The 19809-nt window shown below is 43.4% G+C and overlaps 1 protein-coding gene across 3 annotated transcripts in view; it reads left to right on the plus strand.

Moving 5' to 3' along the window:
• The window catches only part of CPNE5 (copine 5), a 200061-nt gene that overhangs the window by 81881 nt on the left and 98371 nt on the right, over positions 1-19809 (plus strand). For 2 of the 3 annotated variants that reach the window (XM_020999605.2, XM_020999606.2), the window contains exons 7-8: positions 3013-3072; positions 4816-4879. In XM_020999605.2, coding sequence (XP_020855264.1) covers positions 3013-3072; positions 4816-4879 — 124 coding nt within the window. The remainder of the gene's footprint in view (positions 1-3012; positions 3073-4815; positions 4880-19809) is intronic. The other variant, XM_078155396.1, reaches the window with a different exon arrangement.

Consider the following 19809-nt stretch of genomic DNA (forward strand, 5'->3'; position numbering starts at 1 on the left):
CTCCTGGGAGTGAGTCTGGTCACCTACTGGGAAATCTCAGCTTCCTCTGTACCACCCAGCTGGTGGTAAAAACGTGGGTGGCATCTGCTTCTTTGTCCGAGTGCAGAAGCAGCAGTTTCTAGGTCACTTGTCTGCCTAGAGAAACCGTCCTGATGGACAGAAAGACCTGGGAGGGTCAAAAAGGGCTTCCTCTCTCTGATTTCCTCTGAGACAGGCGAAGTGACTCCCTTGAGGGATAGAGGCCTCTCTGATCCATATCTGCAGCTGGTCCTCTCCAGAGGGGCTTGGTGGGGATGCAGAATACTGATTATTCCATTTTTCATTGAGTGTTCGGGGGATCTTTGAGAAGCTGGATGCCTGCGGACCCTGAGCAAGAAACAGAGGGGATCAGGGAGATTGGGAAGAAGTGTGATAGCCTAGTGTCAGAACGATGCAATGGGGAGAGCCCTGGATTTGGGAATCGAGAGACCTGGGTTGAGTCCTGGGTCTGTGGATAGCTAGGCAAGTGAGTTCCTCTTTCTTGGCCTCATTTTCCTCATCTACAAAATGAAAGATTTGAATTAGGTGGTTTCTAACATCTCTTATACTGTGGTTCAGTGACCACATCATTCCATTCCTACTGAGGTGCCCAGGCCTGTGCTGCAGGAGAAACAGATGATGCATAATACATTTCAGAGCTGGAAAAGACATAACGATACTTATATTCAAATGATCTCATTTTACAAAGATCAGAGAAGGGAAATGATCATCTCAAGGTCTATGGACTGACTCATTTGGAGAGAGATACATGATCATAGATTCTCTATGCTTAGTTGGGGAATCAAATCCTGTCTCCTTTCCAAAGCCTCTCTTAGTGGTCATCTCTCCTTCCCTACTGATCTTGGTACTTTTCTTATAGAGAGAGAAATAATCTTATTTATTTAGTTAGTTAGCTTTTGGTAAGGCAATCGGAATCAAGTGACTTTCCCAGGGTCACACAGCTAGTAAGTTTTAAGTGTCTGAGGCCGGATTTGAACTCAGATAAATCATTTATTAAGCACTTACTGGGTTCCAGGTGCTGTGCTAAGGCACTGAAGATGCAGATACAAGGAAGCGACACAGTTCCTGCCTTCAAGGAGCTTATATTTGTACAGGAGAAGATAGCACAAAGCAGTGCTGGAAAACTGGGGTGGGGGCGTGTAAATGGGGCCACGTTAATGGGGCCATGTTGAGAAGGCTGCAGGATGTGGGGTGGAGGCCTGAGCCCTGCCAAGAAGAGGCAAAAAGCTCACTTGTCAGAGCTGTGGAAATCAGAGGGAGAATCGTCCACTCCTTTATTCACAGCATACTTTCTGCATTTTTGGTGATTACATTTCTTACCTCCTCTTTTAGACCATGAGGTTCTTAAGATCAGGTTTTTTATATTTCTTTTATTTGCTCCCAGTGCTTTAAATATAGTGGGCAATCAATAAATGTTGAATGAATGAGCAAGTAGATGAATGAATATGAACAGTAACAAAATATCTGGTATAGACCAATGGTACCAAACTCAAATAGAAACAAGACCAGTAAACCGTACAGAAGGATCTCTCCACATTGGCTTAGACAACCACCATTGTCTATGTTCTCTTGTATTTTTATTGATCTGGTTAAATATTTCCCAATTACATTTTAATTTAAATTACATTCATGGTGCAACTAAGCCAATTTGAACTTGAATTCAAATCTGGCCTCAGACACTTACTAGCTGTATAAACCTGGGCGAGTCACTTAACCTCAGTTTGCCTCAGTTTCCTCATTTGTAAAATGAGGGTAACAATATATTTTTAAAAAATTTGTGACTCTGTAGTGAGTCTGAGGAGGGCATGGGTGCCATTAGTAAAAATGAGGAAATTGGGGATAGGCGTGGTTTTAGGGAAAAGATCAATTGGAGTTGAGAAATATTGAGTCCAATGGGGTTAGTGACAGCTCACGCCTGACCAGGCTGGGAAGATAAAAGGAAATAACATACGCAAAGTGCTTTACAAACGTTGAAGTGCTATATAAATGCTTCTATTGTTGTTGTTCCGTTGTTTCAGTCATGTCCAACTCTTTGTGACTCCATTTGGGGTTTTTTCAGCAAAGGTACAGGAGTGGTTTGCCATTTCCATCTGCAGCTCATTTTACAGATGAGGAAACTGAGGCAAGCAAGGTTAAGTGACTTGCTCAGGGTCACACAGCTAGTAAGTATTTGAGGCTGGATTTGAACTCAGGAAGATGAGGCTTCCTGACTCCAGGTCTGGCACTCTACCCACTGCACCACCCAGCTGCCTGTATAAACGATACCTCATATTATTATTATTATTATCCTCCAAGGGTTGTTGTGAGGCTCAAATGAGATAGTAATTATAAAGCACTTAGCACAGTGCCTGGCACGGAGTAAGCACGATGTAAATGTTAGCCGTTATTATTATTCACTTGGGAGTGGTATTATTGAGTCACTTGGGAGTGTACAGCTTCTGTTTAGGACTTAAGTAGCCCTAGTCCCAGATACCCAGTGGGCCCTTGAATAGCCACATTCCCTATGAGGCAAGGATTGGCGAGAGAATAGGGGAGGAGATCTTACAGCTTCCAAGAGATGTGTTGTCAGACTTAAGTCCATGGACTGAAGCTGTTCTTAGCCAGGACTACATCTCTGACCCCATGGCCGCTGTAATGTGAGGGGAGGGATGGAGGGGGACATGAAAGAAATGGAAGAAGAATCCTTGTCCTCGGTGAGCTCTTAGTTTAATGAGGAAGGCAAAACTAAAGCAAGTAGTACATGAAAAAAAAGGTAAGGGACTGGTTGGAAGAGCAATAGGACAGAGAAAGGAGAACATGGCATGGAAAAGCATGGGACCGGGCTGCATGTTGGACGCCTGTGGTATAGACAATAAATGCCAAGCCCAGGTAATAGGAAGGGGACAGGGCTGTTCATCACTCTGCTTCTCACTCTTTGCCTTGCTGTCTCTTTCTCTGTCTCTGTGCCTCTGTCCGTCTGTCTTTCTCCACCAGGATAGGAACATTCAGCTTGAATGCTAGGACTGGCAAACACATTCCATCAGTGTCAAATGGGTAAGGTCAAAGACTCCTTCTTCCCCTGAGATATCAGCCTTACAGAATCCTGGGGAGGGCCAAGATAGCTCTTAGTGGGCCAGATATGATTCCGCAATGTGACCGTGTGAAGACCCAGGCTTGCTTAGGGGTGTAGAGTAATTCCCTGCCCCAAGACACCCGCTGAGGAAGGGCTCAAGAGCTCTATATAAATTATAGGTGGAAATTTTCCTAGAGCACCTGTTCTCAAATAGATACCCTTGGGGGTTGTGTATAAGGCCAAAACTATGTTCGGAATCATGCTAAGATGTTTTGATTTCCGATATGGTAAGTACCGATAGGTATAACCCACATAAACAAAAGCTCTTTGTGGGGTTCTTCAATAATTTTTTGGGAGGTAATTGGAGTTAAGTGACTTGCCTAGGGTCACACAGCTAGTAAGTATCTGAGGCCAGATTTCAATTCAGGTCCTCCTGACTCCAGGGCCAGTGTACCACCTAGCTGCCTCAGTTCTTCAATAATTTTTAAAAGAATCTAAGACCAAAAGGTTTGAGAATTGCCATCTTAGAGTAACCTTTGGATTGAGGAGATCAATCTTTTGGCTCAGGCCTAAAAGATTAGATCCTGCCCATGAGTAATCAAAGTCAGGGAGCCTTGGGCCATGGATAACAACTTGAGTTACAGTTTACTTTTTCCTCACTTTTCACCATTCTGAGATGAGAACCAATAACCCCATTCTTACCTACCCAAGTCCATGACTCCCTCCTTAACTCTCTTCCCTCTGTGGTGGAAAAAATATGATCTGAGTGGCTTTGAGTGGAGTAAGTCAAAGGAGTTTTAATCTCTGGTTTTTATGGGGGGAGGCTGGGGACCTCCATTAAAGTCCTGCTTCAATACCTTACCATCACACGGAGGCAATGCTTGCTTCATCAAAGGTGTGCCGGGGTGAGCTGTAGTAGGTCTTACGAACCTGCAAAGACCTCAAATATGGAGCTGTTGATGATCTGTGGCTGTTCTCTGAAGGCCGGCCTAGCTAATATGACAGGGCTTTATCACCAGAGGGTTGGCCTTCACCAGGTAAAGGAAGACCTGATAAGGAGTTACAGTCTGCAATGGTGTATGTATGATGATGAAGCTATAGAAATTATATGTACATGGAAGGGCTAATTGGCCTTCAGGGTATTTTTTCCCTTCAGAAGTGATCTTTGGATGAAAAGTATGAGAACCATTGGCTTTATGAGAACCATGAGAGCCTCATGTAGGCAGCCCTCCCTGATTTGGCTCTGAGGAAGAGGGGGAGGTTAGGTAGGGAAATACGGTTAAGTTCTGAAGGGGGAAAGGAAGTCAGCTGTAGGCTTGGGGGGAATTTGTGTGTGAGTAGTCACTTTGAGGCAGTTAGGAGGCGCAGTCGATGGAGCCTGGGCCTGGAGTCAGGAAGACCTGAGTTCAAATTCTGCCTGTCACTTAAATTGTTTAACGTCTCTTTGCCTCACATAGTCCTCTGGGTTACTCAGTGCTAGATGGGCTATTCTGCTGCTGCTGCTGGCAGGGGAAATTTCTGAGCTGAGGAAATCCCAGATCTGGGATGTATTGAGTCTGCCTCTGGTTTACACATTTCCTGAATGTTCCAGGATGCTCCTTTCTGCGGGCGTTAGGCTGGTCTGCGGATGGTGCTGGGGCTGAGGAAGGGGAGTGGTGGGAAAGGAAGGGGCTGCCTTGACTGTGGGTGTCCATTGTCTAATGCTGGCTCTCTCCCTTTCCCAGCGGGGTCCCTGGGAAGAAGTGTGGTACCATTATCTTGTCAGTGGAGGAGTTGAGCAACTGCAGGGTGAGTGATGTGTGGGGTGGGGAGGGGCAGGGAGATCCCTCTGGGCTGAATGAAGCCAGGTGGGCCTTCCATGGAGCAGCAAGGCCACTGGGGCTCTTGGGGGCAGGGATGGGGGAGCAAACCCCTCCATTCCAACTTGGACAGAGTTTGTCCATGCAGGCAGATCTGCCTTTTCTGTCTTAGCATCTGGCCAAGAAAGAGTTTCTTGGGGGGTGGGGGTGCAGCCTCCTAGAGAGCAGGAAATTGTCTCTTAATTAACATTTTTTCCTCTCTCTCAATGTCTTCCATGGGGTTTTGCAATCAATTAGTCAATGAACCAGCAATTATTAAACACCTATGATTGTGATAGATGCTAGGATACGAAGACAAAAAAGAAATAACAAAATCATAAATTATATATAAAATTATAAAAATAACATAAAAATAAAGAAATAAAAAAGAAATCTGTCCTTTAGGAACTTACATTCTGTCTTCCTGCTACATACAGTAAGTGCTTAATAAATGCTTGGTGTTTTTTTTTTTACCCTCACATATAGCTTCCAGGTAGGAAATTGCTGTTGGATTTGGAGAAACAGAAGTGTTTTCACCGTGTGTGTGTGTGTGTGTGTGTGTGTGTGTGTGTATGTTTTGGGTGGAAGCATTCTCTCATTCTGTCCAGTCTTTCAATCTAGCATAAACCATACAGACAGAAGGAGATAATAACAAAGGAGGGGTGGGTCCTCAAGTGTGGCCCTGAATCCGAATGGATTCCATCAAAGGGCCACACTTGAGGAGCTAGAAGGCCACATGTGGCCTCCGGGCCGCAGGTTCTCCACTCCTGGAATGGACAAAGGTTTCAGGTGAGATTGGCCAGGAAAAGGCTCTTCAGGATGATCCTGATTTTGTCCTGTGCAACTAGGACCCTGTGTTTGAATTGATGTGACCTTGAGGAGAGACGGGAGGGGCAAGATGGGTGGGGCAGGAGGAGAAGTAGATTGAACTTCAAACTGGGATTTCCAGGGAATGGTCTCAGCCCGCTGATAACTGGAAACAGGAGACGGAAGGAAGGAGGAGTAGGAGAAGGAAGGGGAGGTAACCAGACAGTCTAGGCTTCCTAGCTTTGCTTTGGAAAAGTAATTGGAGTCAGGATATTCGCACACAGATTCCCGGCTCAGACACTGAGTAGCTGGTGAACGATGCTCTCGGTTTCCTCCTCTGTAAAATAGGTTTGATAATACTTGCACTGCTGACCTCCTCAGGTTGTCGTGAGTATGTAAATTGCTCTGTAAACCTTATAGTGCCATATAAATGTTATCTATTGTTGATAATAATGATAATAAACCTTAAAGCACCATAAACCTGTTACCCATTATTTATGTTCATTGCCATTTATAAAGCAGTGTGCTAGGTGCTGTGGAAGAATTTTAAAAGGGAGAAGTGTAGTCAGGAAAACGTGGGCTGGATTTGCTGGTAGGGGGCCTGGGTTCAGATCCTGGCTCTGCCACTTACTAGCTGTGCGACCCTTGGAAAAGTTGCTTCACTTTTCTGGGCCTCAGTCCCTCTGTAAAGTAAAGGACAAAGGGAAGTGAGTACTTACTATGTGTCAGGCACTGTGCTAAATGCTTTACAAATATCATCTCATTTGATCCTCGCAACAATCCTGAGAGGTAGGTGCTGCTATTATGCCCATTTTACAGTTGAGGAAACTGAGGCAAACAGAGGTCAAGTGACTTGCCCAAGGTCAAACAGCTAGTAATTGTCTGAGGCCAGATTTGAACTCAGGTCTTTCTGACTCCAGGCCTGGGGTCTATCCACTGCACCACCTAGCTGGCCACCTGGCACATAGTAGGTGCTTAATAAATGTTTATTGATCGATTATAAAGAGAGAAGAAATGGCTTCCCCATAGACACACAGAAATTAAGTAGCAGAACTGGGTTTTAAATCCCAGGTCTTCTGACTGCAGATAAGATACCGTTTCAGCTATCACATGCCACTTCTCCTTATTTTAAACTTTTCAGGGACTTCTTTACCTCCAGGTCTGGTATTCCAAACCTGAATGGCAGATAAACAACTCATCTCTGGGCCATTTCTGACAAATTCAGGCTGTAGTTTTTATTCATGTCAAAAATAAATCCTTCTTTAATATCTCATCCTAGCAGCGAGGTCACCCTTGGTTCTTGAAGGCTACAATAATCATGTATGACAAACTTATGAGTGTCTAGTAGATCTTGTCAAAAAAATTGTAATAATATATATGAGGACCATTAAAAAACGTTTTTGGCTTTTCCCTACCCCTATCCATTATAATTTTACAGATCTCAGTCAGTTCTCTGGGGACCTTCCCCCAAAGCTGTCCGTTTTCCAGACTGCAAAGGCCTAATTTGTTTTCTCTTCTCAACTGACAGTCAGTTTTCCCCTCCACCCCCCTCATCAAAATCCCCCCAATCTCCTTGATTATTTCAGCTCTTTTTCTACAGTTCCATTAGTTCTTTCTTATCCTAAAACACTTTCAAGGAAAGGAGATTGAATCTTGGCACCTGACTGAATTAAAGCAATTGTATTTGAATGGTTTCTTTTATGTCATATTGGTGAAACATAAAGGGGCAGACTTCCAAAGATGCATCAGGGCTCTGCCAAAAGGACCATTTCCTGATCATATGAATAAATTCTACCCCAAATAGAGGAAACTACATCTGATATAAGAGGAGAGAGAGAAACAGAGTAACAGAGGTGGAGACAGAGATAGAAACAGAAAGACGGAGACAGAAGAAGCAGAGATGCATATAGAGACAAACAGGGATGAGGAGAGAAGGGGGTGGCATGGAGAGAGACAGAGAGTGAGAAAGATGGAGGGAGGGAGGAGAGAGAGAGAGAGAGAGAGAGAGAGAGAGAGAGAGAGAGAGAGAGAGAGAGAGAGAGAGAGAGAGAGAGAGAGAGAAAGAAAAGCAGAAAGATAAAGACAGTTAAAGAAATAGATAAAGTCAGAGACACGGGGAAAAAGAGACAGACAAAAGCAGGGAGATAAGCAGACAGAGACAGACAGAAAGAGAGACACACAGATATAGAGACAGAGGGCCAAGGAGAGAGAGAGAGAGAGAGAGAGAGAGAGAGAGAGAGAGAGAGAGAGAGAGAGAGAGAGAGAGAGAAAGAAAAGCAGAAAGATAAAGACAGTTAAAGAAATAGATAAAGTCAGAGACACGGGGAAAAAGAGACAGACAAAAGCAGGGAGATAAGCAGACAGAGACAGACAGAAAGAGAGACACACAGATATAGAGACAGAGGGCCAAGGAGAGAGAGAGAGAGAGAGAGAGAGAGAGAGAGAGAGAGAGAGACAGAGACAGAGAGACAGAGACAGAGAGAGACAAAGACAGAAACAGAGACAGAGAGAAACAGAGATACTGAGAAAAAGAAAAAGAAATAGGGACAGAGAAAAGCCAAAAGCTTTTTAATAATTCTCATATATATTATTTCAATTTTTGACAAGATCTACTAGACACTCACAAGTTTGTCATACAGGATTATTGTAGCCTTCAAGAACCAAGCATGACCTCCATGCTAGGATGAGATATTGAAGAAGGATTTATTTCTGACATGAATAAAAACTACAGCCTGAATTTGTCAGAAATGGCCCAGAGACGAGTTGTTTATCTGCCATTCAAGGCCAACCCTTGATGGGTGGAGAGAGGTCATCAACAGAGGACCAAGGTATCAGGTGCTGAGCAAGTCGCCAAGATTCTTCATCCACCATGTGGTGGTAGGGTTGTGATTTGTATTAACGGAGTCAGGAACACTGACACTGATGAAATCATGGTCCTTGAATTAATGCCTATATATACATACCTACATACCTACATATATATGTGTACACACAGACATATGTGTAATACATACATACATACATACATATATATATGTGTGTGTGTGTATATATATATATATATGTATATATATATATATATATATATATATATATATATAATACATATAAAATAAAAGCCACAACTCTGTATAGCGAACAAGCAATTATTAAGAAAGAGACAGCTAGATGGCACAGTGGATAGAGTACTGGGCTAGGAGTCAGGAAGACTTGAGTTCAAATCTGCCCCCAGACACTTACTAGCGGGCAACTTACTTCACCCTGTTTGCTTCAGTTCCTCACCTGTGAAATGAGCTGAAGAAGGAAATGGCAAACCTCTCTAGTATCTTTGTTAAGAAAACCCCAAATGGGGTCATGAAGAATTGGACATGACTGAAATGATTGAACGAACAACAAAGAGAGAGACATATAAAAGTACAACGATGGGGAGCTCTCTAGAAAATCAACAAGAAATAAACAAAGGGCTGCTATTGTATGTCATACAGTAAGTAATCCAGCAGAGAGAAGCCATTTTACGGAAAGCATTACCACTGGAAATAATAACTATGAGTAATAAGAGTCAGTCACAGAGCCCAACCATCCCACCACCACCTAGAGATTATTCATAGTTACCCTCTATTTTATTGCATCTTTAATTACAAACCAGTTTTTTAAAGACCCAAATCCCAAGGATTAGTGAATGATCTAAAGTATTTATACTAAGATGCAATGATAAATCAGAGACTTGAGTAACACACGTGACACAAATGTTAAACAATAATTATTTAAGTAGCTTGGATAACGTTCGTTAGCTGATGCCTTATGGATAAACTCTAAACTGAAACTTGAAAAACAAACAAATGAACCCTCTCCCCAAAACAAACATTTATTAAGGACCTACTGTGTGCCAGGTACTGAGCTAAATGCTGGGGATACCAAGAAAGGCAAAAAACTTCTCCTATTATCAAGGAACTCACAGTCCAATGGAGGAGACCGTATTAAACAGCTGTGTACAGACAAGATATAGACAGGGTAAATTGGGGGTGGTCTTAGACAGAAGGCACCAGCATTAAAGGTGATAGGAAGGGGCAGCTAAGTGGCACAGTGGATAGAGCACTGGCCCTGGAGTCAGGAGGACCTGGCTTCAAGTCTGGCCCCAGACTCTTACTAGCAGTGTGACCCTGGGCAAGTCACTTTACCCCAACTGCCTCAAGAACAAGGGGTGATAGGAAAAGGCTTCAATAACACTTCTGCTTTCCTTTAAATGACCTCAGGAGTTGTCATGCAAATATTGCTATTCCCATTTTACAGAAGAGGAAATTGAGACTTGGAAAGCTTGAATAAGTTGCCCAGAGTCACTGGACTATGTATGTGTATCAGAGTTGGGATTCAAACCTATGTCTCTCCTGTTTCTAAAGTCACTGTTTCTGGTAGCACAATACTTCTCTCAGGCAGCCTCTAGAATACAAGTTTCACTTGGGTGGCCTGGGTTGTGGAGAGGGGCACAGGCAAATTGCAGGTTGGGTTCTAGGGCAGAGAGGGGCACAGTTAAATTGCAGGTTGGGTTCTAGGGCAGAGAGGGGCATGGGCAAATTGCAGGTCGGGTTCTAGGGCAGAGAGGGGCACAGTTAAATTACAGGTCGGGTTCTAGGGCAGAGAGGGGCACAGTTAAATTGCAGGTTGGGTTCTAGGGCAGAGAAGGGCACAGTTAAATTGCAGGTTGGGTTCTAGGGCCGAGGTGAAGCAACTGAGCACTTGGTCTTGGGCACTCAAAGCTGAGGGGCACAGAAAAATGCATAGATCATGCAGCTACCATTTCAAGAAGTCATACCATTATATTCTTGCCTTGGGTGCAAAACTAACTCATGGTGTTCCCCTAGGATATGGTTTTACTGCCCTTCTGCACCTCCCAACGGTCTTGTTCCCAAACCAGAGGCATCTGGGCTTAATCTCTTCTGGGGCTGCAGGCTCAGAGGTTTGGTGCAGTCTTCCTTGATGGTCTCCAACTGCTCCTTGGCTGAGGGCTCTGCTAAGGCCACCAGGATGGCCTCGTTGAATAGTTACACACAGGCTGCTTTGCTGGGACAGGACCCCGGGGTCTTCCCCTATACACACCTCCTTCCTCCTCCCTCTTAGCTTGCCTAAGGTGCCACAGGAGGCAGAGCACTGCATCTGGAGTTCAAATCTGGTCTAGGACACTTATTAGCTGTGTGACCTTGGGAAGGTCACTTAACTGCTGTCTGCCTCAGTTTCCTCATTTGTAAAGTGGGGATAAAAATCTCACTTACCTCCCAAGGTTGTTGTGAGGATCAGATATTTGCAAACATTTAGCCCAGTGCCCAGCACATAGCAGGCAGGTTGTTTCTTTCCTTCCTTCCTTCCTTTCCTTCTTTCCTTCCCTTCTCTCCCTACCCTAGGCAAGGGATAAATAAACAATTACTTGGCAAGCTACTTCTAAAAGGGCCGCTCCTTTTACATGTGCTGGTTTCTAGTGAGTTTCCTAATAGTCATCCTACTAAGTCTCATTCACTTACTGAGCAGACTTTTTTTTAAGCACCTACTGTGTGCAAGACACCGTGCTAGGCTTTGGGGATAGAGTTTTCACACAGAACCTACTTTCAAGGACCATACAATCTAACAGGGGAGGAAAAGCCAGGGCAGGATGGTGCAGTAAACAGAAGCCTGGATCTTGAGTCTGGGGACCCTCTTGAATAAGGGAAGTGATAGGTTGTGAGTCCTTTGGCCAGGTCAAGTCACTTCTGGAGTATTGTTCTGGGTGCCACAGCTGAAGAAGGACATGAGTAGAAGGGAGAAGGAAGGAAAGAAGTCAACAAGGATTTATTAATCAACTACCAAGTGTTAGACACTGCTAAATGCTGAGGATGTAAATACAAGTAAAAAAAAAAGATAGTGCCTGTCCTCTAGGAGCTTACATTCTAATGGGGAAAAACAACACACAAAGAGGTGGGGGAGGAAGATGACAAGGGCGGGGCATGCATGGTTTTGAAGTCCAAAAAGTCAGGTACAAGATTTAGATGAAGGAATGAGGGCGGGTGAGCCACAGCCTTTCCACAAAAGGGAGGCTTCAGGAGGAGCTTACCAATGGGAGAAGGGGAACAGGCCTTTCAGAGGAATGTTCCAGGGTGAATAGGCCTCAGGGTAGTAAGGGAGAGTACCAGAGGAAAGGGAACGGAATAGCAAAGGGCCATGTTAGATGGTGCAGTGGATAGAGGGCTGGACCTAGAGTCAGGAAGACTCCTCTTTGTGTGTTCAAATCTGGCCTCAGACACTTACTAGCTGTGTGCCAACCCTTCACCCCACCAGGCAAGTCGCTTTGCTCTGTTTGCCTTGGTTTCTTCATCTGTTTAAAAAAAATGATCTGGAGAAGGAAATGGCAAAACACTCCAGTATCTTTGCCGAGAATACCCCAATGAGGTCATGAAGACATAACTGGGGTCAGACATAACTGAACAGCAGCAGGCATCTGTGTCATATAATGATCTTTTGATGGAGCCAGGGGAGTTTAGCCTGGAGACTTCAACTTGATTTGAAGAAAAACTTCCTTCCAATTACAGATGTCCAAAGGTAGAGGGCTGCCTCAAGAGGTAGTAGGTTACCCTTTAACAGAGGTCTTCTTTTTAAAAAAAAAAAATTCCCTCCCTCAATTAACACGCATTTATTTTCTCTTCTTCTCACTTCCCTCTCTCCCCAGTAAAAAGAAAAGGAAAAGGAAAACCCTTGTAACAAATATGCATAGTCAAACAAAACAAATTCCCTCTTTGACTCTGTCCATAAATTAACAGAGGCTTCCAAGCAAAGTATGGGATACTACTTGTGTCAGAATTTGCAAAAGGCTGTGTTGAACTATTTTTCCAAAAGTTAACTTTGCTCAAGCTTCTGCAGGAAGTAAATAGGGAAGAGGGATCTGGATCTGAGTCCCAGCTCTGTCATTAATTTGTTGCTGGGTGACTCTGGAGTCAGTATCATTTAACCGCTGTTGGCCTCAGTTTGCTCATCGTAAAATGGGCATCATAATAATAATAACACCTACCTCCCAGGCTTGTTATGCGGATCAAATGAGATAATATTTGTGAAAACACTTAGCACAGTGCCTGGCACATAATGGGTTCTTCATAAATACTTATCCCCTTCCCTTGTCCCTTCCCACTCCTATCCATGTGACTTCGGGCAAGTCACATCCCTGGTCTGACCTGGTTTCTCAAGGTCTTTAAGGCCAATCTTTTCTAGAGATAACATTCTCTGACCGAAAGGTTTATTATATATTGGACAGAACTGACAAACGTTTCCATTATTTATTCATTTGGGTGCAAAATCTGGTGTTTTGGATAAATATTCCTATTTCATTGTAAAAAAAAGTGTTTGGGTTTAATTGGCTTTAAACATTTTTTAATTTAAAAATGGTTCAGATTGGTCTGAGGAGACCCATAGGACCTTAGGGGCTGAGGAATGACTCCCTTTGGTTTAGGGGCTAAGGGCCTGAAGGTAGGAGTGGGTATAAGAGGTCAGGACTTGGGGTAAGGGATTATGGGATAGACACGGAGGTGGGGAGGGCAGAAAGAGCCTGGCTTAGATGGACATGAGTACCAAAGAGTGGGCATGGATGTTGAAATTCAGTGGCCTCCTTCTACTTCTCATTCCACCCCCTCAGCTCCTTCACCAAGCATTAGGTTGCCCACAGGTTCTCAAAGCAGTCCCTGAAATCTTGTTTATAATGGAAGGCCAAATGAATAAGGGAAGAAACTTAGCTTCTGGCTCATCCTAGAGTCATAGAAGGTAAAGCAAGAAAAGAGCTTAGAGACTGTCTTGTCCAACCCACTGGCTAAGAAACTTTACCATTTCTACTGATGGGACCACCATTTTTCCAGTCACTGAGATGAGGCCACAGCCTCCGATTCATCCTTGACTCTTCATTCTCCCTCACAGTCCTTCCAGCACTTGTCCCTACATATATTCAATCAATTGATTGAATATGGTCTCGTCAATCCTACCTTCATGACATTTCTTACATCTGTACCCTTCTCTCTTCTTATAAGTGGCTCTTCTCTGGTTGGGACCTCATCACCTCTCATCTGGATTCTGCATATTCCCTTAAATGGTTTCCCCAGCCTCCATTCTTTTCCCTCTCCAAACCTTCCTCCTGAGGCCAAATGTATATTCCTAAAAACACAGATCTACTGAAGCCCTCTCCGCTTTAAAAATCTTCAATGGCTCCCAATTGCCTTTAGGATAAATCTGTCTAAAATCTATAGAAATCTATAGTTTGACTTGTCCTCCACAGTAGGGTTCTTTCCTAATTTTCTAGGCTTCTTTTATATCACATTCCTTCATGCACTGTCCATTTCAGTCAAATTGCCCTGCTAGCTGTTCCATGCACACCCCCCCACCACATACACATACACACATGTGTATATACATGTGTACCCAGGCATATGTGTGCATATATGCATACATGTACACAACACCCTACACACATATACGTGCTCATATACACACATACACGCACACATACACATACATATACATACATACACAGACACGTAGATATACACACACACACATATATATGGAAGCCTTTTGTCGTAGCAGCTTCAGCCCTGGACTTTGAGGTTAGGAAGACCTGATTTCAGATTCTGCCTCAGACACTTAGCAGCTATGTGACTCTGGACAAGTCACTTACTCCCTCTTGGCCTCAGTTTCCTCAATCTGTAAAATAGGGATAAAGATAGCACACACCTCCCCTGGCTGTTGTGAGCATAAAATGAGATAAGAAATGTACAGTGTACTTTGCAAAAGTTAAAGCTATATAAGTGCTAGCTATGACTTTGTATAGGTGATTTCCCATGTATGAATCTGCCCCACCTTCTACTTCTGCCATATAGAAGCCCTTTCTCCCATCAGAGCTCAGCTGTGCCGCCTCTCACACAAAGCAGATTCCTCGCCAGCGTCCAGCGCCCTTTCCCTCTTGAAATTACTTTACAAATTTTCCTAATTGTATTCATGTCATATCCTCCCACCAGAATACAAGATTGTTTCACTTTTGTCTTTCTATCCCCAGTAGCTGGTACATAACAGATGCTTAATAAATGCTTGGTGGTTGTTTAATTAATTGATATTGTGGAGGACATTTCCGTCCAGGAATGGGTTGGACTAGAGGGTCTCTGGTCAGTCAATAAGCATTTTTGTTATTGTTGTTTAATCTTAGTCATATCTGACTCTTTGCGATGGGTCACAAAGAGGAGTGGTTTGCCATTTTCTTCTCCAGCCCATTTTACAGATGGGGCAACTGAGACAAACAGGGTGAAGTGACTTGCCCATGGTCATGTAGCTAGTAAGCATCTGAGGCCAGATTTGAACTCAGGAAGATGAGTCTTCCTAACTCCAGGGCCAGTGTTCTATCTGTCGTGCTGCCTGGTTGCCTCATCTGTCAAATAAGCTATAGAAGGAAATGGCAAACCATTCTAGTAGCTTTGCCAAGAAAACCCCAAATGAGATCACAAAGAGTTGGACGTGACAAGTGTTTAGGTACCTTCTATATATATGCTGGGCACTGTGTAAGTATTGAGGATCCAAAGAAAGGGAAAAAAGAGTGGGATAACTGAGATTTTGTGAATCTTGGTACTGCTATCTTTTTTTAAACCTTTTTTTATTTTTAGGCGATTGGGGTTAAGTGACTTGTTCAGGGTCACACAGCTAGTAAGCATCAAGTGTTTGGTCTGAGGCCGGATTTGAACTCAGGTCCTCCTGACTTCGGGGCCAGTGCTCTAACCACCGTGCCACCTAGCTGCCCCGGTATTGCTGTTTCCTACACATGTGATCTTGGGCAAGTCTCTCTGGGTCTCAGTTTCTTCCTCTGTAAAATAAAAGGATTGGACTGAATTAAGGCCCCTTCCAGCTCAGACATTTCATGGTCCATCGTACACAAACTGCTGGGGCAGAAGGGGCAGACAGGGCCTGGCATCTGCCTTCTGAGACAATCTTGCCGACTCCAGTCTGGTGACTTCCATGCCTACTGGTTTTCTTGACCCTGGCTGCGCACCAGTTCCTGGTACTGTGGTATTGCTATTCCTGGAAGAGAGGACAGGGTGGGAGGGGGGAGGGCAGCCAAGGGTGGCTTGACAGCCTCAGGTCTTTATGAAATCAAAGCCCATATTATACTTACAGAGTTTGGGAAACAGTCCAACTTCTTCGTGTATCAGAGTTCAGGGAACAGCTCTCTGTTAGGGAAAGAGAGAATGACAGCAACCCTCCTTTCTTTAGGTCTCTCTGGCTTAGAAAGGTCTTCCCTCCCAACAGCTCTCTAAGGTCAGGAGTGCAAGTATTATTATTCCCATTTTATAGAGGAAGAAATTTGGGATCCAGAATTGGCCTGGCCATCATCACACAGCCAATAGGAAGAAAAAAGCATTCATCAAACTCCTACTGTATTCCAGGCACTTTACAAATATGATCTCATTTGATTTTCACCACAACCCTGAGATTGTGTTTTTATTGTTTCCATTTTGCAGATGAACAAATTGAGGCAGACAGAGGTTAAGTGACTCATGCAGGGTCACATAGCTAATAAGATCTGAGGACAGATTTGTAACTAGGTTCTTCCTGACTCTAGGCCCAGAGATCTCTCCGCTGAGACACATAGCTGCCTCTAAACAATAGTGTATCATAGTGTAATAGAGTCATAGTGTAATGGAAAGAGCACTGGGATTGGAGTCAGAGGAGCTAGCTGTGTGACCTTGAGTAAGTCCTACCACCTTGGGACCACAGTTTCTTTTTCTGTAAAACAAGGAATTATATTACGTGGACTCTGAAATCCCTTCCAGTTCTTAATCTATGTAAGAGCCAAGATTTGAACCCTGGTTCACTCCCTCCAGGTCCTGTGCTCTCTCCTGGACAGCATGCTGACAGAAGGTGATGGTGACTATTTTTGACACCCCAAATTGTGCCATCAGGGTGCCATTGAGAGCTGACCATGACCTGCTCATAGACAGCACACTGAGAACTTATACTATCATGAAAATACTCATTGTTTTAGTCCTGGATTCTGTTTTCCTTTGAAGTCTGATTAACATGACATTGTTTTTGGGAGACTCTGGGCTGGGACCTAGAAGACCTGAGACCCGGTCTCTGTTCTGTCGTTGCCTTGATGTGGGTCTTGGGGTTATTCAACAAACTCTGTTCCATTCAATCAATATCTAGTAAACACCAACTACCTATAAAACAGCTTATTTAAGTGGATTGTAGGAAAGTTAGTTATTTACATGATTAACAAACAATTTGGCTAATTAGAAACATAATTAGAACTCTAGAAAGAAAGCCCAGATTGATTCCTCTCTCCCTCTTTGTACAAATTCTAGTTCCTTGGAGCTACTTTGACATCTATTCAAGGCCAGATATGATCCAGGCTGGTCCAATGGCTCACACTTAGGATTATAAAAAAAATAAGACACTTGCACACCATCTAATGTTTAACAAAAAGAAAATTTCTTAAGGTAGCAGTATTAAGGGGATGCTGTGATCAGGATTGTCCAACCACTCCAATTTGTCTCTCGTCTACTACTATCTCATTTACCAAAGGGGTTTCCCAGTATAAATTTCTTTCTACACTTAGGAAAATAGTATCAAAAGATGTGTAATTCTCATTATCATTTTATTAGCTCTGAGCCCCTAGGCAGAGACGTTGCTTCTAGCAAAATACCTCAGTGTTAGATCAAACTCTATTTCTTGTCTAATTTCCCCTCAGTTGCCTCCACCCACTCTTTTCTCTCAAAGTACATCCCAAATAACATGTTCATAAAGGCAAAGCAAACATTAAAACAACAACAAAAGGTAGATGAGCTTTGTGCTCAGAGGAAAATGCTTCAGGCTTTTGTGAAGGAACTTAAGAGGAGAAAAGAGATATAGGATTACTGGCCTTAGGAGGTCTACAGTCCAGTGTGATTTCAATAATACAGCTTCTGTCCAAACTTTCTCTCCAGAGCCTACCCCCTTTCTTTGTGGCATTTGCCTCCTGCCTGTTCTTCCACTCTCAATTCCACATAGCTTCCTTCCTTCCTTCCTTCTTTCCTTCCTTCCTTCCTTCTTTCCTTCCTTCCATTCTTCCTTCCTTCCTTCCTTCCTTCCTTCCTTCCTTCCTTCCTTCCTTCCTTCCTTCCTTCCTTCCTTCCTTCTTCTTCCTTCCTTCCATTCTTCCTTCCTTCCTTCCTTCCTTTCATCCTTCCTTTCTCTCTCCTTCCTTCCTTCCTTCCTTCCTTCCTTCCTTCCTTCCTTCCTTCCTTCCTTCCTTCCTTCCTTCCTTCCCTCCCACCTATCTTCCTTCCTTTCCTCCTTCATATATATGTAGATATGTGTATATATTATATATATAAAATATATACATGCAGACATATATATATATATATGTATATATATACACACATATACACACACACATACATATGTGTGTATTAGAATGGATAAATGTGGACCAGAGAGAAGGTAATCATAGAGGTGATGGTTCTAGCAGGTGAGGACACCATGGAAAGCTACCTGGAAGAGCTAGAACTTGAGGTCTTCTGCAAAAGTACATAAGATGGGCAGCTAGGTGGTGCAGTGGCTAGGGTGTCAGGCCTGGAGTCAGGAAGATGAATCTTCCTGAGTTCAAATCTGGCCTCTGACACTTACTAGCTGTGTGATCCTGGGCAAGTCACTTAACCCTGACTGCCTCACGTAAAATGAATCTGTAAAATGAATTGGAGAAGGAAAAGGCAAACCACTCCAGTATCTTTGTCAAGAAAATCCCAAAAGAAGAATTGGACGTGACCGAAACAACTGAACAACAACAACGAGAAGGCCTGGAAAGGGAGGTTGGAGCCGGGTTGTGAAGGACTTTACAAGCCAAACAGGTTTGTATTTGATCCTAAAAGTTAGTTAGTCAATAAACATTTATTAAGCACCCACTGTGTGCCAAGCACTAGAATAAGCACTGGAGATATAAAGAAAAGCAAAAGATGGTCCCTACTCTCGAGGAGCTCACAGTCTAATGGGACAGTCAACATGCAAAAATTATTTACAAATGAGATATAGACAGGATAAATTAATAGCAATCTCAGAAGGAAGGCACTAGAATTAAGAGGGATCAGGAAAGGCTTCCTATAGAAGGTGAAATTTAAATGGGACTTGAAAGAAGCCAGGAGGCAGAGAAAAGGAGAGAGAGAATTGCAGGCATGGTGGACAGCATACAAAAATGTCTGGAGCCAGGAGACGGATTGTCTTATTTGAGAAAGAGCCACAAGGCCAGGGTCACTGGGTTGAAGACTGCATAGCGTACATAAGAGTCCACAGAAGGTGTAAGAAGACTGGAAAGGAAAGGGGAGGCAGATTATGAAAGTTATAAATACCTAACAAAGGATTTTATATTTAATCCTGGAGGTGACTGGAGTCTACTGAGCAGGAGAGAGAGAGACACTGTCCTGTAATTTAGGAACATCACAACCTCTGTGAGTTTTACTTTCATTATCTGCCAAATGAGAATGGTCATAGCCCTATAGTCCCTCATAAGGCTGTTGCAGGCTCAAATGAGATAATGTGTAAAGTTCACGACAAATCTTAAAGTGCTTTATATTGGTGAGCTTTTATTAGTATTCTTAGCTGCATTTTACAAGTAAGGAAACAGGTTTAGAGAGAGTAAACGATTTTCTAAGAGTCACATGGTGGCAGAGATCAAACCGAAATCCTCTTCCACCATCGTACACCAAAAGAGCTATTCATCCACTTAGGGATAGCCATCGTATAGCCCATTGTCCAATTAATCTCTGTTTATCAAATGTATCCTTTATGGAGAAAGTCTGTCTTTATTCAGCTTGGCAGTTATCCTGGATATCTGCTTATGACTAACAGATTCTTTAGTGAGAGTTTCAACAATGCAGATTATCCTGTTGTGTCTGTGGCTAATGTCAGCATTGCTGTATTGTATTAGGAAAACAGAGTCATCTTGAGCAGTACAATATGACAGTGCCTCATACCTCCAGAGCTCCTAGGGGGAAGAGGTGTTGTACGTGGCAGCCTTCTCCCTCTCATCTCACACTTTGTTTTGTACCT

Source organism: Phascolarctos cinereus, unplaced genomic scaffold, assembly GCF_003287225.1.
Source record: "Phascolarctos cinereus isolate Bilbo 61053 unplaced genomic scaffold, phaCin_HiC Scaffold_5;HRSCAF=322, whole genome shotgun sequence".
Classification (NCBI taxonomy): Eukaryota; Metazoa; Chordata; class Mammalia; order Diprotodontia; family Phascolarctidae; genus Phascolarctos; species Phascolarctos cinereus.